The 25,767-nt window shown below is 39.2% G+C and overlaps 1 protein-coding gene across 2 annotated transcripts; it reads right to left on the bottom strand.

Moving 5' to 3' along the window:
* Positions 1-7,820: 7,820 nt before the first annotated feature.
* On the bottom strand, positions 7,821-23,487 carry onecut2 (one cut homeobox 2). 2 transcript variants are annotated; one of them, XM_070862223.1, is made up of 2 exons: positions 22,383-23,487; positions 7,821-8,113 (listed from the first exon to the last, which is right to left on the bottom strand). In XM_070862223.1, exons 1-2 carry the CDS (start codon positions 23,485-23,487, stop codon positions 7,821-7,823), a joined length of 1,398 nt encoding a protein of 465 aa, XP_070718324.1. The 2 variants fall into 2 exon arrangements, with proteins under 2 accessions (XP_070718324.1, XP_070718334.1); XM_070862233.1 differs by lacking the exon at positions 7,821-8,113 and adding an exon at positions 20,837-21,194 and having other exon boundaries at positions 22,383-23,445.
* Between the last annotated feature and the right edge of the window lie 2,280 nt (positions 23,488-25,767).

Below are 25,767 nucleotides of genomic sequence, written 5' to 3'. Positions count from 1 at the left end.
TTCCTGGCTAGCATGGCTCAGTACTATACCAGGTTTATCCACTGAACCACCGGGAGAGCACCAGGATAATGCTTAATGATCACTCTAGAAAATACTGTTCTGTTTATTTGGGTGAATCAGGGAGTGAAAACAGCTTTAATATTATAATTTGGCATTAAAGTACATATTGCAACAAAGCATAACAACTGCAATTCAAAAGTAGTCTTTTCACATCACGAGTTGGACAATTTGCTTTAATTAAGTGTTTCAATGCAAAATGACACTTGCAAAATTACTAAAGAAGGTTTTGTTTTATTTCATTCCACTGATCATGCACAAAGGATTCAGTGTATCATGAGAATCATGCTCCTTATCCCACAAAGTTGCTATGGAGAAACAGAATTCCCTGGCACTCAGCTAAGTATTGTGCTATCCCCATTAGACTTGTCTCCTGAATCTTAAATGGTCTGTGGCACTACTCTCACTGTTCCATTAAAGACAGAACTGGACTGGAACATGAAGCCCTATCCCACAGCTGTGTTAGTAAGGTTATCAAATAGGTAGAACAGATATCAAAAATTGAAGCAGAAAACATGATACACAAACAACTGAAAACAGTAATCAGGAAAGATGCCATGAAGGATGAAGAAAACATGCAAAACCATGTTGACACATCTGTAGGTATTAGAAGAACCAGTCATGGCTAATTTATGTTTAGTACCAAAAAATACTCTCCGCCTGGCTGGGTACAGTATGAGAGGCACAATCACTAATAGTCTGCCTCATTATCCAGGCTCATTCATGATGAATGGCATTTGGGCATTCTAGAGGGCAACTGTGCCACAGCACGAGTCAGCACCTTTAGGGGAAGGAAGAAAACTGGAAAAATAGCGACGGGAATTACATGTGTCTTAAACCGACAAGAGAGGAAAAATAAGTACAATAGTGAGCATATTAGTGATCAAGGCACAGAAAACCATACCTAGTACAGACACAATGGGGGTAATTTTAACCTATCGTATAAGGCGGGAAACCCACGGGATTGGGTGGAATGCCAGTTTTACACATTGCCCAATATTACTCTCCATTGAGTAAATTCATGCTGGGTGTAAAACTAGCATTGCACCCGATCCCGTCAGTTTCCCTACAGGCAGATTAGATTAAAGCTGCCCCCAATGTGTTTTCCCGAGAGGTTGAAAAATAGCCATTACCCCAGCCTTTGAATGCATTATAATAAGCCATTCTGGCAAGTGCTAAAGCAATAGAACACTGGCATTCTCAACAACTGTCACATATTGTTTACTGAAGCCCTGTAGAATTGGATTTAAGCAAAATGCAAAAAACTAATCCTGGCATGCATTAGTCAATAATAATTAACTCCCTTTCACTCAGTATTGATGAATACACAAACAACCTTTGCATCAACTCACATCTCCTATTATGTTCTTCACACCTTTAAAATCATAAGGAAAACAACCAAACATTTTGGTTTAAAAGCATTTAGTGAGATTTGAAACCAAAATCTTGTCCCAAATTAATTTTTTTTTTAAGTATCAGAAATGTTTTTTTTTATACACTGAGTCATTCTTTTGTCCTATGGAAGAACACTAATAGCTTTCTGGAAGAGAAAAAAAAAACATACATATGAATAAACATCTGCTGACTGTCTCTCCTCTAGTCCAAACTTATGTACCCCATCCTCATCTTTGGCAAATAAATAACTAAACAAAGTCACCTCTTTCTTGATCAGGTCGACCAAGAGTTTTAGCTATAAACATCCACACATCAGAAATTCTACCTTTTAACTGAATAATTTTGTTTGGGTGTTTTCTTGATCTGGAAAATGCTTTCTCTCATTATAGTAATGTCCGACTGTTGAAAGCCATTGTAAGTGGCAGAAGTGTGATTTGAACGACCCTATTAGTTGTGTGCAGGATTATGACTTTTTGTTTACGCTAAGACTTATTTTTGATTTTTTTTAAATTGACACATCAACCCATCCCAATCCTTGAGCGCCAACTTTTCCAGTGTATTCAATTCAACTGCGTTTGCTTTCACAGTCCAATATATACACAACTGTTCCACAATGTCTAACAAATAACAGGCTCTCATGCATAAATAAAATCTATTTAAAAAAAGAAAAAAAATCTATTTTCTTAAATTAAAAAATATTACTCTTGATAATCACAATGCATCACCTTTGCTAAATTTTTACAACCTCATGCATAAAATTATAGCACTGTTTGGCAGTTGCTAATTTTAACACTACACTTTTAACACATAACAATTAGTCAATAAGTCTATGTAGGACAATGTGGAAATAAACGCATTTTAAACACACATACACACACACAAAGGAAAACAAAACAACGGATTGTTTCTTCAGAATATGAAAACTGTAAACTTTGGGTTCGTTCTGAAACTTCCCCAAATTCCATGAAACATTTACAATCCTTCCATAAGCGCACCTGTCACCTATTACAAAAATCACAACTTAAAACGTATAAAGCTTTTTTTTATATCATAGTCACAGTTACCAAAAAACGAGTGAATAATTTATCACATATGCTATAATAACATCACCCTAGACACTATTATCTATGAGGTATATCTGAGAAAATTCGGTAAGGAATGCACGGTCTGCGCTGCCAACCTACTCAATCAATTCTTTTTTTTTTAAAGCTTTGGTATCTTAAAGAGAAAGAAGATAGAGATTGAGATAGAGAGAGAAAACTTTGGTATCTTTGTTTAGTTCTTTGCATGGTTGCATTGCAAAGCACCACAGTATAGCGGCTCACCAGCAATAAAAAATTGGTGGCCTTTTCGAAGCTGAGGTATTCACAGGAATAAAAAAATGCACAGAGGTCTAGAAACTGGAAAGAAACACCGCTTTGGTTCAAGCAAGGCACTCGTCCCGTGGTTTATCACACTTTGCAACTAAAGCGTGCATCTAGATTTTAGGTTCTTTTTGAGTACAGGTATTTTGGTAATGGTGGCCACTGATTCAGGATGTGTATTTATTTATTTTTTCTGTGCATTCATAAATAGGATACAATTTGGGCATATTACAGCTGCCAAAGACCTAAAACGTCAGACAATCTAGGCACTGGTTTGGTTTGACATAATCTGAGCACATATAAATTCAATTGAATGCAAATTAATCTTTCCAGCATAGGAGGGTGCCTTCTTCTCTAAATAACAGTAAAAATGTCATGACTTTGGTCACATTACATGGCAGAGTTTTTTTTCTCCCCCTGGGCTGCAAAAATAATCTGATTAACTAAAGTTTGCGAGAGTACATTTTATACGAGTAGATTGAAAGAAATTTTAATACACTAAAGAAACCTTGCGTAGCTTGTTATGAAGTTAACTTACATGACCTATTAGTACCACTGTAATTATTGATCCAACAGGTTTTAGACAAGTATAGGGAGGAGTGCTATTTAAAAGAGCAAGCAAAGCACAAATGCTTTAATTATCTCAAAGCCTCCTATTATATCATAAGGTATAAGATTCACATTAGGCAATGGTATTTGGTTCAGTAGGCAAGAGTTTTTAATATTCATTTCAGGGTTTTTTTCCTTTCTGAAGTTTGGGATATATATGCTGAGTATTATTGATTTCTTATCTAGAATATTTTTTCAAGAATTTGTATTTTTTATTCTAAAGACCTTTAATCGGACCTAAATAATTGTTGGTCAGCCAATCACAGATTTATTTTTAAGGATTTAAATTGACATTATACTAACTAAATATAAATCAGGCCCTGTATTATAATGACTGAACTAACTTTAGACAGGGGGGCTGTTTGCATTTAGAATAGAGAAAAGAGATGTGCGTTAGACAGTGCTAGATGAAACAAAGAGAATCTGAGTGGCACCATAGCAACTGAATCTGCCATGTTTACCAACTAACCTTGCTACTATTTGAGAATAACACCTTCTATATTGAGGTAACAATTATTCTCTCTAATTATGTGTTTCATGGATCCTGATAGAAGATTTTACTCATTTTAATTTAGAAAGGACAGAATCCTGTAAAACAGCATCTCCATACAGTGAAATATAAATTATTTTAAATATACTCACAATACAGCAAAATGCTGGTGACATTAGCTTTTAAAAAAAAATGTTGACCACAAGTACAAAAATTACTGAACATACCTGTAGCACATTTGGTCTCTTGATGATGGATTATAATAAGGAAATTATCTTTTTACAGCACAGAAAAAACACACATTTAGAATGAGTGCAGACCACCATTTATATCTTTGGGGCATCTGAATTGGTTGCAGCTGTATTTAGGAGACAGTCTATACATGATGAGCAGGAGCAAAACGCAGACCGTGCAGAGAAAGAAATCTTTGGTATCTTTGGTATCATCGACGCGATTAAAATTACAAATGGAAAAATTCAGTGAGGTAGCTAGCCTCTTTGGTTCTCACTAGAAGTAGAAAGAGCTTTTACACATAGTTCATACCTGGAAGCAGCGAGTTCAGGGTTTTTTTTCTGTTTCTTGTCACTAACGCTAAAGACTTCTTCACAATCGAAAGAAGCTGTCTAAAGCCTTTGGACACAGGGCTAAACAATGGTGGAAAGATCATTAAAGTATTTCCTGTTGTGTATTCACTTTCCCATCAGTACATGCTGTATTGTTCCATATAAAATCATTGCTCATCCATGTTATTACTAATAAGACTGAAGGGATATCTTTCAGTGCCTATATTGGAATAATTCTTTGGCATTGAAAATTGAGAATAAAAAATGCAGTGCTTAAAGGTGCTAAAATCCAAAAATAGATAATGATAATGAAAACATGTTGAGATATTGGCTCAGGTAGTTTGTGCACGGTAAGCATAATGTTCAACTATTACAGGATGCCTATTAATACAATTTGAAAACTCTAATCTCCAATTCTCTTTTATGAATTTACAGGATGCAGAATTGGGTTTGTGTTAGGTGTATAGTTATGCACTTGAAATTTTACTCCCAGCAGTAATTTGTATTTTTTCTAATAAAATACAAAAGAAAATCAAAGTTAAAGGAATTAACTCCTGCTGCTTTATTAAATAAGCAGACAATGTGATAACTAGAGGCCATTTGAAGCACTGCATCTTTCATTTTAAATACATTTATAGTATTTGATAAATAAGAGAAAAATCACCGTTTAAATATATAGTTCACAATAAATACCCAAAATAATAATACAAATAATAATAAAGCTAATATAGCTTTTTGATTTCTAAACTACAGTCAAAAGCACTTTAAAAATTACTAACTTGTTTAGAAATCAACTTTTGTTAATTAAATCACTTACATGGCATGTGGGTATTGTGACTAGCAATGAAAATATCACTGTCAACTGTCTGAACTTGTTACCACAATACGGCATATTTCTAACATCTGAGTTAATACAAAACATTAAGAGCCACACAGGGAAAGTACTGTCATTCTCTCTGTGGGGTCAACCTTCAGTTTGCTGGTCCAATTGGTTTGTTTTCTTTGGATATAGCTTTGTTTAAGGATAAAATCTTCCATATTCCTGGATAAAGCTATTGGACTACAATAAATTATCGTAGATTTCCTGATATTCTTGAAAGTTGAACTCATCTTGGACGTGCGCAGGGACTCCATGCACAAGATGCTGAGCTAAACGTCTATCGACACACGATGAATAAGAAACTTATAGGAAACTTAGATTAAAGTATAAATGATACAATAGCAACTGTAATCATTTACGAAATTCACCAACAAACATAACCAATGGATTCTTTTGTGCTTAAGATGAAGAGTGAACTATTTTAAATATATGGATCAACAGAATCGGAACCTTTTAAAATAAATAATTATCATGTCAACATTTCAAAATAAAACGTTTATACATTTTAAACAAGATATACAAGTAAAATAATTTGGAATATATTAATATTGTATGAACGATAGATTGAATCATCAAAATTACTAATGAAAGGTTAAAGTTCACTTAAATTATCCAACTTGAGACTTGAGTAAGAACCATTAGCTATGTTGAATACTTGTTAAATGTATATGGCTAAAATCAGACACCACAGTAATGCTTCGTAACTAATGTAATGCAACATACAGTTTGCAAACACTCCCATATTTAGTTACTTTTACTGAGATATGGGAATGAATTGCTATCTTTGGTAGAGGTGTTTAAGCTGCACCCTAACATCTTGTGCTTGGAGCCATTTGGATCCATTTGTTGGTATCCTGTTCCATTGGAATTGCTAATTAGGAGGAAATTGTGAAACTGAGTGGGCATTTCCCTCTCTCAATAAGACGAACATTGAAAGACAGGCCAATAGTGCCACCAGCACTCAACTGTAATGCATAAAAACTACAAAACAGATCCATGTCTCTGTGAAGCTGACTTTGGTTGAAGCGGAAGAGGTTTGCTGTTGTTCTGTACAACGTTTCTCAAAAACTGCATAGGCACACGTTAAAGACAATATTCAACTTTAAGAGGCGGAGAGTGTCGTCAAATGAAGCAGCAATGATCCGTGGCATTGCTCCCTTGTTGTTGCTACTTTGCTTGTTAACCCTTTCGTAACTCTGCTTCCCAAAACGACTAAGACATCCATTGAAACACAGTGTGTACGTTGTTTCCTGACGTGCTTCTTTTGTTTACAAGTCTGTTGCAGAACAATTAGGTGCAGAAAAAAGTTTCTTTGGTTTCGATTTAATAATAAATAGAAAAAAAAGTATCAAGTGTCTTCACGAGAGTCTTTAAAGCCTTTGGCTTGCCTTTGAACACGTCAATGGTGTTCTTAAAGAGCCTGTTCAGTGGTGAATGTGCACATTAGGAAGGTGGTGTGTCTAGTTTTAGGAAAAATAAAGCTATTTAATGTTTGTGCTTCTGCACCCACCATGGGTAGCCCCCTTTACACGAGCTGCTCAGTGCGTTTGCAATATTAAACCAGTGTTGCCCAAGAGTAGAATCTCTACGTGTATGAATGCATAGTAATCTACAACTAATAAGACCAATAAGATGTACTCTTCCTGTAGCAAACAGCTGCCTTCACGACCGAATGCTCCTGATATCTTCTGAAAACAAAAACAAAACTGACCGTATGATTGGACATTACAGAATGTCACGGCTTTGGTGATTGGAAGGAATGTGCTTGAAGGTTGTGCTTGCATTCCCCACCACCGCCAGCTCCACCCAAGGGCTGGCTGTAGCGGCGAGGGCACGTTTACCAGCATCATTCTGGATTCGTGTCGTGCTGCGTGGACGCAGGACTGAAAATCTCGGAAATGCCTTTGAAATTTTTGTGCTTGCGTACTCACCACTAACTGCCCATTCTTAAAACAGCCTGGCTAGTGATGCGACAGCATGATTGTACAAATGTTCTCCAATAATTCTATTGAGGTTTTTTTTTAAAACAAAAATCATGTTCACAATGGACGTCATTTACTGTCAGTGTCTGTGCCAGTTTTAGCGCAGTAAAAATCATTGTGTCAGCACTGCCGGAAACTGGCAACTGAATCAACTCGTAGCTGAACTTATTTTGTCACAATTATCTTCAGGCAAAGCACTAGACAATATTGCTCAGCAACATCGCTCGATGTGCCCTGCCTGATAACGTCGGGAAATTCACCAAATAGACTCTCAGCTCCGTTGTCAGTTTACAGCAAGGGCTCAAAATGATTTAGGGAGAAATCTTAAATGCCAGACACATTCAAATACGTGCCGTAACTTTCTTTTTTAAAGTGTGTTGATGAAGATTGTGCTTACGCACTCACCGCTGAACAGCCTCTTCAAAAAGCAAAAAAAAAGAAAGTGTTGAGTTGTGCCCAGTTCAGGTGCACTGTCCTCAATCATGCTTTGGTACAAGTGCTTGAGGTCGACGATGAAGCGCCTGGGCTCGACATGGCTTCGTCCTGCCATTTGTCCAAGCTTCGCCTCCGGGCGTTCATAAAGAAATTACTGACGGTGGTCAACTCCAGCCCGAGCTGTTGCGAGATTGTGATCTGCATCTCCTTGGAAGGGCGCTTATTTTCCTTGAAAATGGCGAAAAGAGTTCGGCGTTGGAGGTCAGTGAAAACTAGCCGTGGCTTCTTTGGTGTATTGCTCTTCTCTTTGTTCTGTTCCTGTTCTTTGCGTTTGCACGCTGGGAAGGAAAAGAGAGAAAAAAACATATAGTAATACTGAGGATTTATAGAAGCGGACTGACTTCATCCTAGTCTGCACAATACGGAATCTTCCTTAAAATATCGCATTGTTTTATCTGAGGTTTTGAGTTACTGGTCGAGGGGGGGAAATCAGCGGATGTCAATAAATGTGGAAATGACCCAAGCCGTTACTTTCGCTGAGCAGTGTTCTAGCCATTCAATTACAGCACACGCCTACACTAAAAAACCTGGCCAAAAAAACTGTGCAATAATCACTTCCTGTTCGTTCTCTGTGTATTTTATTTTCATCTTGTATGTATTTTCTTCCCCCTTTCCCTTTTCCTAAAGCACTCGGCCATGCTTGGAGTGTAGTTCTAAGGGCGCCTGTGTGCCCTTTGGTACCCTGATCACGATTAATGAAAGCTTTAACATTGGCAGGCGTTTCCACCATGGGTACACCGAAGCTCAATCCTCTTCTTCCCTGATGCCCGTGGGTAGAATTTCCAAGAATCACTGGGGAACCACCGCGGGCGGGAAACGTCCACGCTCCAGTTAATGTTTTGAACCCAGGGGATACGTGGATCTGATCCCCTAACTTGCAATTAGTTTTTCGATGACTGACTTCTGAGCAAAAGATTGACCTTAATTGGGCTGCAATCTGCCAGCTACTGTCTGGATGCCTACATTATTGGGAAGTCAAGGGGATGTCATATAGTGTCAGCTGTGGCTCAGTGGGTAGCACCCTCGCCTCTGAGTCAGAAGGTTGTGGGTTCAATTCCCACTCCAGGGACTTGGAGCATATAAAATCTTAGCTGACACACCAGTGCAGTGCTGCACTGTCGGAGGTGCCCTCTTTCGATGAGACATTACACCGAGGCCCTGTCTGCTCTCTCAAGTGGACGTAAAAGATCCCATCTACTTCGAAGAAGAGCAGGATAGAGTTATCCCTAGTGTCCTAGCCAATATTTATCTAGCAATCAACATAAAAAAGATTATTTGATCATTATCACGTTGTTTGCTTGTGCGCAAATTGGCTGCGCGTTTACCAAATTACAAAAATGACTGCACTTTAAAAGTACTTCAGAGACTGTAACGCACTTTGAAATGTCAGGTGGTCGTGAAATGTACTGTATGAATGCAAGTTTTACTTTCATATGTGAAAACGCTGGTTCCATCTGCACATGGGCCATTAAGATGTACCAAACATACAAAAGGGGACAGGTAAAGACCAGTTGGTCCATCCACTCTGCTCCATGATTAAACCAGTGTTGCCCAAGAGTAGAATCTCTACATGTATGAATGCATAGTAAGCGCTTCCGAACCACCACCCTCCCGCCTTGCAGCCAATTATTCCGAGAGAGGAGGAAGAAAAAGCAGAGAGTGTCTTGGATTGGGACTGATCCGGATAAGCGGCAGAGACTTCACTGGCCTTCATGCTCTTGGGGTTGGAATGAGTAAAATAACTCGGCGTTCTTGTTCCTATGCACGGGGTGAGTTTGCGGTAAGACTTTTTTTTCTACTGTGACTGAGGTGTTCAAGTGACATGGGCTCACATTGACAGGGTTCACAGGGGCACAATGGCGACTTGGACTAGACAGCCGACGCTCGGTTAACTATATTCCAGCATTACTCAACGCTTTCAGAAGGGGAATCAAGAAAATAGGGGGAAGTGAATCGTTTTGAATGGTATTTCTTCACTTATTCCAATTCAACTTGACAACAATCAGTTGAATTTACTTTGAATAGACTTACTGCACAACAGACCAGACTATATGTCTTATGAAGCTATGCACAACTAAGATGCCATGCCATCCTTTTACAAAAATAGTTGCAAAGCGCCCTGTGGATCTGCTTTTTTCCAGTGTCCGGGCGCTCTTCGGGGACCTGTCCGCGGTACTGAATTGTCAGCTGTAATTGGATGCACTTGTTCGTTTTATCTCTTTTTTCTGAAATTGTGTTAACAGTACATATATATTTCCACGCTGTATGTTAAATACCACATTCGTGAAGCTTTCAGAAAACGTAATTACTGTTGATTTTTAATGTTAGAAAACTAATATTTTATTACCGCCGCGATGTATCAAGGGTCTCTAGCCAGAAGGTGGCAGTGTTGCACACGCAATTCTCAGGGATGGTGCTGTGGCCCACTACAGTGCAAGCGAAATTAATCGCAGATACACTGTCGAATAACGACAAAACCTTATTCTGCATGATTGATTGACACGCACTGTGAATAATCAACCGAGGTTCAAGGGTCTGCATCAGATTTTATAGTCATTACTAATAAACCACGAAGATGGGGAAGGTACGAACACACGAATCTTTTCTGCAGTTTCCCACCGAAACCGCACTTGAAAAATGTAAAAGCAGGAATTGAATGACTAATCGCCATGAATAATATAGATGGAAATCATAAATACGGCCTCTATTAGCATCGACTCCCGTCTAATGTTAACACTTTACTCAAACCTCGACTGAACTGAATTTCAATAAAGAATATAAGTCCATTGTACGGCATCAAATTAGGCAATATTATTATTTAAGAATATGATTAACTAAAAGAAGAATTGTATCTATCCATATATTCGGACTGTCAACACTGGTCGGCTAATCAAGATGGTTATCGGTTCTTGGTTATTGATCAACTCCACGAGTAAAGTTCGTCGATGGCGTAATTCCAATTGGGCAATAAGTTATTCCCAACATGATTCGATGGCAGTGAGCAAATATTAGAGGTAATTATTGTTCAACATGGACGGTCTTCAAAAATCAGCTACTGCCATCACTGATAGACTGAACTGCGAGAGTAGGACAGAAAGCAGGGCCAATCTGCAGGTTATGTATGCCAGTTAACAACATTTATTCAACTCGTTAATGAACACAAGCTGCCACCACATGAATTGCATAAGTTGCCTGTCGTGGACAGCAGACAGGAACTAATACAATACCACAGCTCCGTGTCCTCAGTGATTGTGTGTGTTAGAAAAAAAATCTCCTTTATCGGCCATTTTTAAACTCTCCATCTCTTGTGAATGCATTGATTCCTGACTTGTGTGCGGTATCGTGATATCAGTCGCCTTCTGGTACCTCAATCTTCATGTTTGAGCGTGCAGATATTCCATGTTAGGCGGATCATCACTGCCTTGTTCAATCCTGCCTTAACCCAACACTCACATTTCAAGCATGGGGCACTGGGTAGTGATGAAAAGCGGCAACTCTGGCCGATGTTTTTTCTCTTTCGAACTCAAGGGCACTTAAGTCAACCGTAGCATCAGTACTGCGGCCCTCAGCTGACAAACAGCGAACTCAGCACAGATCAGGGATGGAGACTAGGATCAGCTTGGTCTCCATGGCTGGGCTGCTCACTGCCTTCACCTAGATTAGCCGTGGCAATTATCTTTATAGTATGAACATTATATATATAACTGATCCATTCTAGTAGATAATTAACAGTGGAATTAAAGATGAAATAGTTTCAAAGATCCTTCAAGCTGAAGTCTGGACAATATGATTGCAGAGAGTTGTGGAAGATTTCCTCGTCATGGCCATTTCTGCAGTCCCCAATTATTACAATTAATGTGGATCATTGTCTTACAAAGGGCAAGTGCAGCCGCTCGCAAGTTAAAGAGTTTCAAACAGAATGTCAGTCTTGTTTGTGGGAGAGAGGGAAAATCCATTCAAAAATGCAATGGGCCGAAGCGGGACGGAGATGGGGAGTGGTGGTTAATTCTGTCGAGGACTTGCAATATCTTTTCTAAGCTCCATTACCGAGGAGCCGGAGATTTGAAGCGACATTTTGTTTTAAATTTGACTTGATGCTGGCACTCGGTTCATTCTCTCCGGGAAAACCAATGTTAGGGCTGGGCTCTGACTCTTTCTGGGTCCACCGATTAAAATTGTTGGCTTCGGCGGTGGCAAACAAGCGTGCCAGCAACTTAAATAGGTTGCACTGCGTCACAGAAAGACCCCCAGTGTTGCAATAAAGTAGCTGCTGATGGGCATTCCTCTAATCCAAAGATCTGAACCCAAAGGAAAAATAAAGCCGAACGCATGTAAACAGTTTCCGAAACAAACTAACCCGTTCGTCATGTCAACAAGCAGCATTAACACGAATGCTAATAAAAAGATAGCTCGTGTTACGCCATCGAATGAATCAGTTAATCAATCAGTCAATCGATTAATTATACGCTTTAGCTGTCAGAGATGAGCTCTTCGAGTTTTGGGATAAGATTTTACAAGAGCTGGTTTTAGTTTTACTCATACTTTCGCGCGGCCGCATTGCTAAATATTGCATTAAAAATAGTTTGCTGTATTTTATTTCTGAGTTCAAACTCTAGTCACATCAAGCACAGACACTAACCTGGGCATGATGCCCAGCATACATTAGCAGGAACTGGCTATCAGATATTAACTAATAGCTAACAGTTGGAAATCATGTGAGGGGGTCACGTATCATCTATATGAAAGTAATTTAGCAATTTTTACAATTCAACCCTACTGCCCCCCCCCCCGATGTGACATAGACTATAATTAGATTGTGATTTAATTCGATGTGAATAGTAAAATTTATATTTGAAAATGTATTTTAAATCAACCAGAACAAATTAAGCACAAATATTGTAATTGTTTGGCTTCAATTGCCGTTGGAATGACGGGCGTTTATAAACATATTCTACAGTCATAACAAGGATCTCTTAAAAAACTATCTTCTATTACCCTGTTCCCTGCATTATTTGTATGGAAGGTGTTTGGGTAAAGTTGTATATAACAAATTCTGCAACGTTTTCACCACTGGTATTACATATATATTCTGAACTTGTTTATTTACTTTGGATTTTGATATATTTTGAACAGTTTCACTCAAATTCAAAATGGGTGTTCGGAAATCTAGCATCCTCCTGTTGCCATCCTTTATTCCCATCCCTCTATTCCGGATTGCATGTTTTAAAATGATACATTGGAACGCAGTTACGCAAATCGCAAGCACAACGTGGTGACTGCAGTGAAGCAGTATAAACATATAGCAGTGGTACAACACGCATATGCAGTACTGGTACCAAGCACACATTTCTCAGTCAGACTCTCCAGTCAAAAAGTCAATCTGATGACGCTGTTTAAACGCTAATTAAACTCTCTGATGTGGCGATTTAATTCAGCTTGCTTCCTAACTAGGCCTAACATCTGCACAATTCACCCTGTGCACGAGAATAAAAAGACAGTAAAGGGTTAAACATACGGCCGTCACACGCCGGATTAATGAATATATATATATATATATAGAGAGAGAGAGAGAGAACAATTTGCATATCCCAGTGTGAAAGCTGTAATCCCTGCAATTTCTCCAACAATATGCAACCTTGGAAATATGTTGCAAATGAATCAATTAGCCTGCACCAATACTGAACCTTGCCCTTTGAACTCAGTAGAAGACTAATAAACCCATTAACTCGCACAGTGCTCCTTAATTTGTTTTTATGTTCTGTATTTAAAAAACACAAATGCCGTTTAATCACGAAATAGGCCAGAAAGACACAATGTTTGCTTTAGTGGGATTGCTTCCGTGGATGGTTTAGTTTAAAAAATTGTCAGATCGTGAACAAACGTTTTAATCGTGAACAAAAATAAGACCGTATCTATTACACTCGATCTTACGGCTTCCAACAAGACACAGCATTTACAAAAAAAAGATAATTATTCATTTTAATTTCTAAATTCACCTTTTAAAAGAAATCTAAAACTAGTGAAGCGGTTATACGCTCCAATTTAGACGGTGTGCTTGTGTTAGGTGTCGGAGTGGGAATCCCTAGCCTGGAATATGATTAGCAGGATTGAGGAGAGCATTTTGCTGCAGCCACATACATCCCTTCCAGGTTAAACAACGAAATGGCCTCCCATTTTAACATTGCTAGTTCGTAAAATTGTTCCAATTCTGTCAGTTTGATGAGGTTTGTTTGTGAAAACAGCACGTCAAATGACCCATAGAAAATAAAGAGCGACAACATACAAAATGCACTGATTAAAATATTACAAATCCACGGTACCTATTATCTTATCCCGTCCGCCCACACGTTTTCTTCCAATCCAAAGTGCAAAGCGCCCATCCTTCAACTTTTAAAAGTCCCAGTGGTGGATGAACTGGGTTGCAATGCGATACCTGGATGTCTCTGCCCTAACTCTGATAGAGCGGCACAGCCGTCGCCTTTTTTCGTCAGACCACTCAAGTCTTGTCCAAATTAGATTCTCTGTCTATCTCTCTAAGTCTGTGGTATGGCTGTGTCTGTCTTTCCTGTTCATCTGCGTCCGTCCTCTCGCTTTCTGTCTTTATCCATGCGATCTTTGCAGTTCTCTCGCTTTCTTCGTCTTTTCAGTATATGTGTAAGATATGTTCTGCCTTGCTCGGTTGTCTTGTGCATTCGTTTTAACATATGGGCTGGCATTTCAATTTCGTTTCGCTGTTGCATAACTATCTAACCATATGTGAGTTCAGAAGACATAGATTGAAAAACCACGCATCCCATTAGGATTACAAATGGAAAAATCAATAATGTTTTCTAATTACCTGTAAAGTTTAAACAGCGCAGGCGGGGATAATCACCCCCCTTCCTCTCTCGCGCTCTTTTTAGTGTTCAAGGACTGCATGTGTTGGTAATTCGAATCAAACTTGTGTTGGTTTTTCCTACCGATAGGTAAAACTAACGAGGCAGATACCAAACTGTATTTAAATGAGTGGAACAAAAGCAAAACAAACCAGGATCTCACGAACCAACGATATGAAATTTACACCGCAGTTGTGTTTACATTAAACTTCATTCATCTTGCTTGACTTTAAAACCAGCGTCAAGGGTTTTACGCTCATTAATGTTTCAATATTAAGTATTTGATCACGTGACTTTCTTCATCCACGTTTTATTGGAATGTATTTTGTAAACAGAAACCATTTTTAAAAGTATATCTATATACATCTTTTGATCTAGACAAATAGCTATAAGCGACCTATAAAATGCACGGCATTATAGTAAGGTTTGCGGACATAATTAACAGATGTTTTAGTTTTAGCTCTGATATTTTTGCTGACTGTATCGTCGCTTTAAGTTCTACATCATTCGCTTGATAAACTTCCCTCAACAAACAGTGATGAAGATAGGTTTAAAATGAATAAAAGTTAGTAACTAAAAGCTCATTTTCTATTATTCTGTTACTAAAATATACGGCAAATAATAGAAATGTGTGTGTGAATATATAATATATACAACGTATGTTACATATAGAATATTAAACTATAATGTCAATCAGAATGGTCAATCAGAATGTATGGATGTTAACTAACGGATACCGCATATCCTGTACTATATACATAGTGTGCACAATATATGATTGAATAACCTATTATTTAATTGTGTGCACAATATATGATGGTATAACCTATTATTTAATGATCATACTATATATTGTGTATTATATACATACTGCATATTATCTATAATACATATAGATTGCAACTGACATACAGTGTATGACTCATAATTACATGTCTATAATCTACAATTTATATAGAATTAATATCAAGTAAAATCATATAAAGATTAAATGTATTGAGAATGCTACAACTTATGCAGCAAAGCATCTTCTGACGGTGCATATCTTGGTGCATTGCCCTGTTCTCAAAGACCTTGTGGTAATGACGCCCCTCTGTCATTGTCTGCCTTGTGCCTCCTGCTTGTAGAACATTTGTTTTAGGTGTTCTTGTATTTCCCAGCAATAACAAATCGAATGACAATACAGTATTAAAAAGAACAGCATCCGGGTAAACAGTAAATCTATGCAAGAGCTTCTTTAAACGTGCGGTTTCCTTAAAGGGAAAGGCTGGATCAATGCGATCGATGGCGAAGGTTTTCCCTATTCCTATATCAAATGAATGTCGTTGCTGATAAAACCTCAAATGGGGAGCTTCACTGGGCCACTTCTCCATTGTTTTTTACTCGGGTTGTGACAAAATGAAAATCGATGTCAGCGAGTCACTAACACCACAAATAAAACAAAGCCTTGTTTGCACTGACCCGCGGTCTGAGAGAGCAAAGTTCTTTATAATAGAGCTCTTGGAAAGAATAAAACAAAAATAGAAGAACGCGGAGCTCTGTCCAATAACCCCAAGGAGGATTGATATTCAGAAACACGTTTCGCTAGCAATTTCGAAATTAGTACAGAAGCAATCGGTAGCAAACAGCAATATTCAGAGCGAGCAGGGGCATGGGGGAAAAGAACATCTTTTACTTGCATGCGACATAAACCAACCCTGAAAAGATTGTCAAATTTGTCAGAATAAACACGAGTTGATCTTTATCAAGAACCTCTCAATGTCAAGGATGGAAGTGAATTTTACAAAGGGAGCCGCAAGTCACTTATAGTGCAAAGATTGTGATCGTAACGGCTTCATTCTATTCCGCACTAACTATATCTATTATGGGACTCTACTGTATGTTTTTAAATACAAGTACTTCTTTAGGATTATATTTTAATTATACGTCCTTTAAAAAGGACGTTGTGCATGAACAGAGTCAGGACACAAATTGTATGCAAGTCAAGCTGTAGAGATCTAATAGACCACAGTTAAGAAACTGATCTTACACATTAGCAAAATACCGGGACCATCTACATTGCGCTCGGTTGTTTTCTCAGATTGCGTTACATGTCCTTGTGAGAAGGGAAGATCCCAGGAGGAAAATAAATATCGATATACAATTATGTTATTAAAATTTGTATATAATGTATAGCCCACATGTATAACGTTCGACATCGCTCCACTCTTCTGACTTAAGTAACACTAAACACTGCAGCGAAAATAATCTTTGTAAACAATATCTGCTCTGTATCCAAACAGGTACATTTTATGTTTGCGATTTGAGCTTTAGTTACATGAAAATTGAAATAATTTTCCAAATGTCTCCGTATATATTTTACCGTTTAACATTTACATTTATATATTTTGTAGATTCATCGAGATTTTCTCGAAGAATATACAGTAGTTATTTGTACCTCGTGGCAAATGAATATTTTGGTATAGAACGTGATAGTGTTAATTATTAAGAAAGTATTGTAAACAATTAGAAAGTGCTTTGTACTGAAAGAATGAAGACAGCGCCAGTTCGGCGGTGGAAGGGAAGACGTCAGCTCCGGGAATCTATATTTACTGGACCGCGTGAGCTAATATGAATCATACACACATTTTGAGCTCGGTATAAAGTTATGTTTAAAATGTTTTTTTAAGAAACTAGCTGCAAATATAATATAAGAAACAATGGATTATATTTTCCAAAACTTGGGGCTACGTTGTGGATACAAAACCTGAGCTACACTAATATAGAATGTGTGACCATCAAGTACGATTAGGTCTGTATTAAGTGGGTTGCTAAAATAAATATTCAAGTCAAAATAATGTTTATTATAACATTTGAATCCAACAGCAAAATATTCAATTGCCAGGAGACTGGCGATTTCTATTATACTTGTGAACATTTTCAGAAAGACACATTCAAACCTTCGCTGCGATTTCTGCACTAATTTTAAATGGTAATGGTACTCAGCAGCATTTAAAAACTGTATTCAGTATTAGAGTGATGGGCGGGTAGTACTGCCCCCCAGTTGGAGCATAATCTCTTCCTACGCTGCTGTTGATTCCTAATGATACCTATCTCGGGGTCCCAGAAGACTGTCTAATTAATGCTTAAATGCAAGAAGTTTTAACTGACGGTCTTTTACATCAGAGACATATCTGCATCTGCCTTTAAACAGGGATGTTGGAATGCAACCTTCACCGCGCTGAAGCGTTCAACTTACGCCGTGCCGGCGAGGTTTACACACACCAGATGCCCAATGGTTTTGAATTGCAATTTGCTGTGCTAATTGTGTTCCTGTCACTTAACGTGCAGTCTCTAGCATGCATATTAAGTTTTCCACCTAGATACGTTTTATTTAAAAATATATACATATATTAATATGTCAGACAGAAACACAGTAAATAGTCTTCTTGGGGACAACACTCGGGCATTGATTATAACTTTAATGAATTAATTTAGGTTAAAGTGCAAAACTCTACCAGAGGTTACATATCATTATCATTGTCGGCTCTTAATAAGATCAACATAGTCTCGCTAAAGAAAAAAAAGTCACCAGGAAGACTATGATTCAAGGACATTTAAAAAATAAGTCAAATTCCTGTGGCATTTGTGTGTTACATACTGACAAACTTAGTTTAAGAATGTTTTAGTGAAACTCTTTAAATCGCTATCTACCGACATCAACAAAATGAACAACACCGTTACACCTTTGGTCATAATGCAAAAAGAACAAAAAATCGATCATAAAATATAGTACTACTGTTTAAAAAAAGCACGTGAGCTATCGTTGTCATCGGCTGTGCAAACTAAATGTCTCTAAAATGGTAGCGAGGAGGGAACTCAAACTACCAGGAGACAAAGGGAAGATAATGTGGACGACAATGCCGGGAAGACTATGGCAGCTTTACTGGAACAACGTCGGATCAGGTTCCAAATCAATGTCTAACCGGGTCCTTAGGTTTATGTTATTGTTGCCAGCATTAATGCCCTTTTAATCTTCTAAAGATTATCCTCATCGATCCACGTCCATATACACAGATTTTTTTATATAGTGACATAACCACATTATTGAAATACTGTGATAAAAATAAATGCCACTGTTTCATTTATTTCCTTCCACTCTCCACCACCCACCCCCCCCCCCCTCCCAATATATCTTTCCTTGCCCTTAGTGCTCCCAGGAATCCTCTTACATTAATGAACATTAGGAAGGTGTTACTCTCTCACACAAGGGGCTGCCAGAGGCAAACATCAGGAGCAGGAGGGTTTCAATTATTAATTTGCCAATTGCAGCAACAACAACCAACAACTGATCGGAGTGACGGGAATTAAAACTATGGGATTAACAGGGTCACGCTGGTGTCGGTAATGCAGCGAATGTATTAAGGGTTTTTTTTTGCAATTAGTATTCGGCATTAAGACACTCCTGCATATCCGTGGTTCAGAAGCAATTCCTTTTTATTTATCCCTCTCTCCAAGTGGGCGTTCTAAATATAAATCATTTATGGGGCCGTCGCGAGAGAGAAAGATACTGGTTGACAAGGCTATCAGCTCCATCGGTGAATGAGTCCCCAGATTTTGCCTGGTTAAAACCAAGGCAAGGGTGACGTTGCAGCTAGCAACCGGTCATGCAGAGATTTTCATTAATAATTCATATCTGCGGCTTCTGGGTTTCTTTTCAAAGCACTGCCAGTAAGCATACTATATCTTCAGACAATTAAAAAAAAGAGAATCCAGCTACAGCGCATTCTTTTTATCTTTAACAAATAAAAATGTTTCAAAAATTAGCAAATATCGATCACACGGGAACTCGCATAAAAGCCACACTGTAATCGCCTCAAGTGGTTGGATGAAATGTTGTCCTTCTGGTCTTTTAAAAAAATCTCCTGGCTTGCATTTGGCTGGAGTTTGTAAGGTGTTGTAAGAATTATATACCTTCCCAATCATGCTGCAGAGTGTGCGGTATGAATCTCTGAAGTCATTTTCCGCAGCAGTGGCGTGGTAATACACAGAGATCGCACAATGGGTTGATTTATATAAAACTGATTATTTTTTTAATGTTTTTTTTACTGCCAAGGTTCTTTTTTTTGCATTGTGTTTGTAAACACCCAATCAGCTGCCCAATAAACGGTAGAATTATTCAAATCGGAATTGATCGCCAACATGAGGGATGTGGGGTGAAATTAATTGATAATAGTGCAATCAAACAAAACTTGCATTGAATGCAAACACCAAATTATTATATTATTTTTCTGTCAGCCTGCTTATGTGGCTTTGCGTGCGTTTTGATTTTTGTTCAGCAATTCTCTAGTGTCAGCTTTTACCGAAAATACAGTCATGAACATAATTTTACAGATATAGGGACAGGCAAACAGACGGATAGACAGGGTGACTATTTCAAGGCCGTTTTCAAAATGTCTCTTCCACCTCTTTCAGGTCAGGAACACAGCTGAATTCAGAAGCTAATGGCTACGATTCAGATAGGCCTGCCCTGCTCATCACCTATATCGATTAAATATATTTAATTCCAGGACGGTTATACCCGCGAACTTGGCAACATGTGAGCTCAAATATTTCAACATGTTTTATATTTTCTGGCATGGTTACTGGTATATGATTTAAAATAATTGCACCCACCCTCCAGATCTGTTGCAATCCCAGAAATGAAAATCAAACAAATTGCTTATAATTTTAAGAATGTTGATCTCCTAATAAATGTGTGAGAAGTGAAAGCATAAATGTAGAGAAAAAAAATAAATAAAAGAATGTTAGCGAAATATACGCAGTCAGTTACGACATAGACGATGGACCAGCGTTTCTTTGCGGTTCGCTGTATAAGGATATAGTTTCTCCATTAAATACAGGGAAAAGCCAAGTTTAATTGAAAAAAGTAATTACAGCAATTACACCACGTGACCTTGGAATACAACATCGTTCCTGATTTGTTTAAGCGGATAATGACACAGCAGCGACGAAAACATTGTATATAATAAATGGTGCTGATATATTCACTTAAAGCAAAAACAACACAAAGTTTACATTTGCATGTTAAAATGAATGCAAAATATCGTACACACCCGTGGTATATTTTTCCTCCAATCTATACTGATAAATCATTCATTGAAATATAGCAACTGATTGCCCCAACGCGAAAAAAAATCTTTATCTTCTCCAAATCTACATATTTACGAGCGAGATCACGTTACGTAGTCAAATAAAGATATCGAATCGAATTAAGACATTGTAGTAGATGTTGTTTCCATTGTCCTTTTGAGGTGCGAAGGTTAAATTATGGCTCTCGGCGCCGTATGGATTTGAACAGTTACATTTTTGCCAGGGAATGCAAGAGTATTTTTCAATATATATATCGAAATAAAATGAGCTCTCTGAAGGATGCTCTCCCAATGTGATCGAAGATTACTTTCACTTATTTGTTTTGGAGGGTAGAATTCCATAATCGCGCCTACTGGGTATTAAAGAAGATTTAAGAGCAATGTATTGAATAGTCTTTCAAAAAATGGAAAATGTTAATTGCATTATATTAAATAGTCCCCAACTGCGGACAAATACAATTCTATGCGTTCAAAGACACACAATAGGAATGAGCTCGGATTCGAGGGACCAATATGGCCGCTAGAGGGCGGAAAAGCAACTCCGCCGATTTCCCAATCAGACTGTGACCCATTGAAACTCGTCCAGTGCTAAAGCGTTAGGATTCACCACAACAAAACGATCGTTTACTTATAACACTGCACTGTCTTACCTATTCGTTTAAATACATGCAAAGCAGCTCCAGGCTTGCCACTCGGCACCCAACAACCCAGTCAAACGTTAAACATTTTAGATTTTTCCTCTCTGTTTTACATATTACGGACTAAACAGAACAAAACCAGAGGCTGGGATTATGCTTAAAGAAAGCCATTGCGTTTGAGAACTAAGCGAATACTGCAGATTTGAGAGAAATCGGTCGAATTGCTTATGTCCAGTGCAAAACTGTCATGAGCAAGGTTGGACAACGATAGTCTGATTTTAATCCTAACAGATCTCTAGCACGGGGCTGAAGTTAACGGTAATAAATGGAATAAAGGCTGCTGTGTTACAAAGGAGACAAAAAAAAACAGTCCAGATTGTGACATGGGTTAAACAGGCTGGCAGCACGTAGGATTTTGGATAGTGCAACTGCGAATTTGTTGATGCTCATCAAGCAGGGGGGGAAATAGGCATTTGAATACCACTTTCTTAAATGGATTTTGAAGGTACATTAATTGAATGGTAATCAGATGTTGATGCCATTCCACGTTGCGATTGTGGGTGTGTCGTTTCATTGAGGGAACATTGAATTGTCTTCAGAGCTATTGTGCGAGCACTGGACTCCGGAGAACCCTGAAGGAGCTCTGCAGTGGTGTAATGGGAGGGAAAAAGAAAAAAATACGCGGGTTTCCCCGCAATACTGGCATCTAACCACAAATATAGACAGTTCTGTTCAATATTCTCTTGTCGATGAATTAGAGCATAGCAAATAACAATTTAAATGATTTTGGGTTGCTTTGCACCGTTATTGTGAGTCCCTCTCCCCCACCCCACATCACATACGAATGCACTACCAATTCCCTCTTCACAACCTCAGCGAGCGAGCAATATCCCCCTGACTTACCTGCAAGCCTTAAGGCTGACATTCTCTGGAACTCAGGCTCCTGCAGCCATTTCCACATCCGCCTGAAGGTCTCCCGTCCCGATTTAAGTTTACTCCAGGGTTTGGGGTTCCTTAAAAGGTCCGAGAGGGTCCCCTGTGAGCGGCACAGCACCCTCTGGGCGAAGATGGCCTGTGGGATGCTGTAGCGTTTGAGTTCCGCCGTGATCCTTTGTGCTACTTCTTTGGTATTGATCTCTTCCAGCTGGCCCGAGCTGTTGGCCTGCGAGCCCGAGGAGGAGGGAGGCCGATCGCGGCTTGAAGCCAACACGGGCCCGTGAGACTGATGGTGACTCGGGTGGCCGTGGTGGTGATGGTGCATGCCGTTCAAGTGTGGCATCATGCCGGCCGGCGGGGCTCCGAGACCCCGGGGTAGCTGCTGGTCGCCTCTGGCCAGCATGGCCGTGTGAGCTTCGAAGTTGGGGCTCAGCATCTTGTCGTGGCTGTTGGAGCCGTAGCCCTGGATGCCCTGGTGGGTGTTGTGGATGGAGCCCAGGCCGTTTCCCAGAGGGTTGCCGGACAGCGGCGAGAGGTTTTGAGTCATCCCGGGCATGTCCTTGTGGTACGGGCTGTAAAGATTGTTCATGGCCGCGGGCAAGCCCCTCTCGTCCCGCATCAGGGTAAAGCTCCCGCTCACGTTGCCCGCCAGCCGCTGGTGGTGGTGGTGGTGGTGATGGTGGTGGTGGTGGTGAGGGTGATGGAACTTATCCGAGACGGTGGAGATGGGAGGCAGGGGCTGGAGTGGCGTCAGGGTGGTGTAGGTGCTGCTCATACCCATGCCAGGCGGAGATTCGCAGGACATGCTCATGGCCGGATGGAGAGGGATAGTGAGCTCCGGACGATAGTCCCCAGTCCCATCCAGGATGGAAGCCATGCTGGACACCATCGCAGATCTGGTGGTCAGTTCCCGATGAGCTACTGAAACTGCCTGCCGCTGGTGACTGTTCATCAGATCGCCCGTGGAATGCTCATGGCTTAGTCCACCATGCAAATTCCCAATGCTGTCCATTGTAATCTCCGGGTTCATGGCATATACCTCTTTGGCTATACATCTATACGCGTTGTTCATTCAGTCCATTAAAGATTATAATTGTTTCTTTTGGCTTGGTAAAACAAGGGGATTTTTTTTGCTACATATATATGCATGTATAGATGATATATACACACATACATATATATATACACACACACACATATATATGAAGAGAAAGAAAGATAAAAATGTTAAGGCCTCACGGGTTGCAAAGATCACCGATAACTCTTAGACGGGCCAGTGCTGTTTCTCGCCATGTCCGAGCCTGTCCTCCTCCTACGTCGACTGTTTAGACAGCTGAAGCCAGCCCGAGACGCGTTTGCTCCTGGTTCAACCTAAATTGCTAACCTAAGGGTGGGGGATATTTCTGATGGGCAGCAGTCCCGAGCCAATGAAAGGCTCCCGTTCGCCTTTCCACCCGCCTGGGCAGAGAGACCTGGAGGCGGTTTGTCCAATCGCGGCGGTGGGGGTGGGATGTCCGTTATCAGGTTAGATTGACGGGTTGTGTACAATCTGCCTCCTTTCCTACCTCCCTCCCTCATCAGCCTCCACCACAGCACCAGCGACCTTCGCATTTTTTTTCAAAACAATATTAACTTCCGGGTTTCAAGTAAGTCAGTTTTTTCCTCCCCTTGTTCCAATAATTATTCTCTTACTGATCCGGACGTTTGATTCGAAGTAATTTTGATATAAATATTTATTTTTTATAAATCAATTCTGCCTTTATTTTGATCAATTTGATAACAGCTAGTTAATTTACTATGCTAATTAAACTCTTCGAAATGCACGTTGCAAGTCTTGGACAACTTTACAGAGTCTGTAGATCATTTTAATTGTGCCTTTTTATTGAAAAAAAAACTATTTGATTATATTTTTTAAAAAACTTTTCCAGATATTTTCTGGTTCCCATTGCGGTTTACTCACAGTTGGCTCAAAGACGCGTCTTCTTTTAAAAATATCCACGGTATATTCAACTAAAACCGTGAAAATTGCAATTAATTGAATGTCATGCAACGCTCTCATGCTAAAAAGAAACTTTCACGATCGATTGCTATTTGTTGAACGCAGGCATGTTACTTCCTATTTTCACCTCCACACACTTTTCTAAGCAATCTCATTGCACGTTGGCAACTCTTCGTGAAAACTAATGAGTAAAATGCCCCATCTCTACTATAAATATGTAATCAACTGTTTTTAACAATGACTGCAGGCTTGGTGCACCATCGTACTGAAGGATCAATGCAGTTTAATGGCTTCTTCCCAACCTTCGGTCTGATAGCTGCTGACAATAATTTGTCTCAACATATGAAGCAAATAACTGACGAGTTTCCTCAAGTAAAACATGCAGAGAGCAGATTGAACGTTTCTATTGATTATAGTCGATATAGATCTATCATTTGATCAGTTTTAGTATTTTTGTGTAATGTTGACTTGCAGATAGCCTCCGTTGTAGTCAGATTTCGGCTAGATATAAATGATACAGATTATAGAGGGACCAGAGATAAATCGTAAATCATACCGTAACACCTTACTGATGATGTGCATATACCGACAGGACTGGAAAATAAGTGAATGATACAGAAACAAAGTCTGTTATTTTTAAATTTAGGCATTAATATAATGTTAATTAAGATAAAAAACACTTTAAAATATATCTTATTTGAAATGAATTGATTATTGAATCAACTATATTAGTTTATTTATTTTCTTACAAATTAGTCAAATTAATTGAATTATTGTTTTTTTCCAATGCGGCGGGTGGGGGGGGGGGGGGTGATGGGACTGAGAGCAAGAAATTAACTCAAGTGTAAAACCTAGCAAAGTATTTGTGTGATCTTCTCTTTATGTCCTCTAGGTTTTGACTTTGCAGAGAAGATGGGGAGGTTGCGCAGATGTGCCCATTGTTTGGGGGGCAGTAATTAAGGACAGGGGCTGGACAAGAGCTTGAAATGCGTGACCTAGTTTCTTTTGATCATCTGTCAGGGAAGAGCAGCGGGGTCTGACGGATAAATATCCCTCCACTGACTTTCAGCTGTTAGCAAACTTGTAAGAAACTGGAGAAGTTGTAGGGTGTACCTGTTCTGCTCAGAGAATTGATTTGCAACAATCGAACATTTTCAATGTCTGAAGTGAAGGTTTCAGTGCAGCTCGTTGTGCGACTGACGTCAATCACAGTGTTAGTCATGTTAGAAGTCAGGCACTGTAGAGGAGAAGACATCTTGCGGCAGGCTAACTTTTTATAATGGACACGAGTGCAGCAGTTTATTAGCTGGTGTGCGGGCACGTGTGCTGGTTAAGTTTGACTTTGCAAGTCAG

This window comes from Pristiophorus japonicus, chromosome 2 (assembly GCF_044704955.1).
Source record: "Pristiophorus japonicus isolate sPriJap1 chromosome 2, sPriJap1.hap1, whole genome shotgun sequence".
In the NCBI taxonomy this organism is placed as follows: domain Eukaryota; kingdom Metazoa; phylum Chordata; class Chondrichthyes; family Pristiophoridae; genus Pristiophorus; species Pristiophorus japonicus.
Note: the sequence above shows the minus strand (reverse complement) of the source record. Positions and strands in the feature narration are given on the sequence as shown.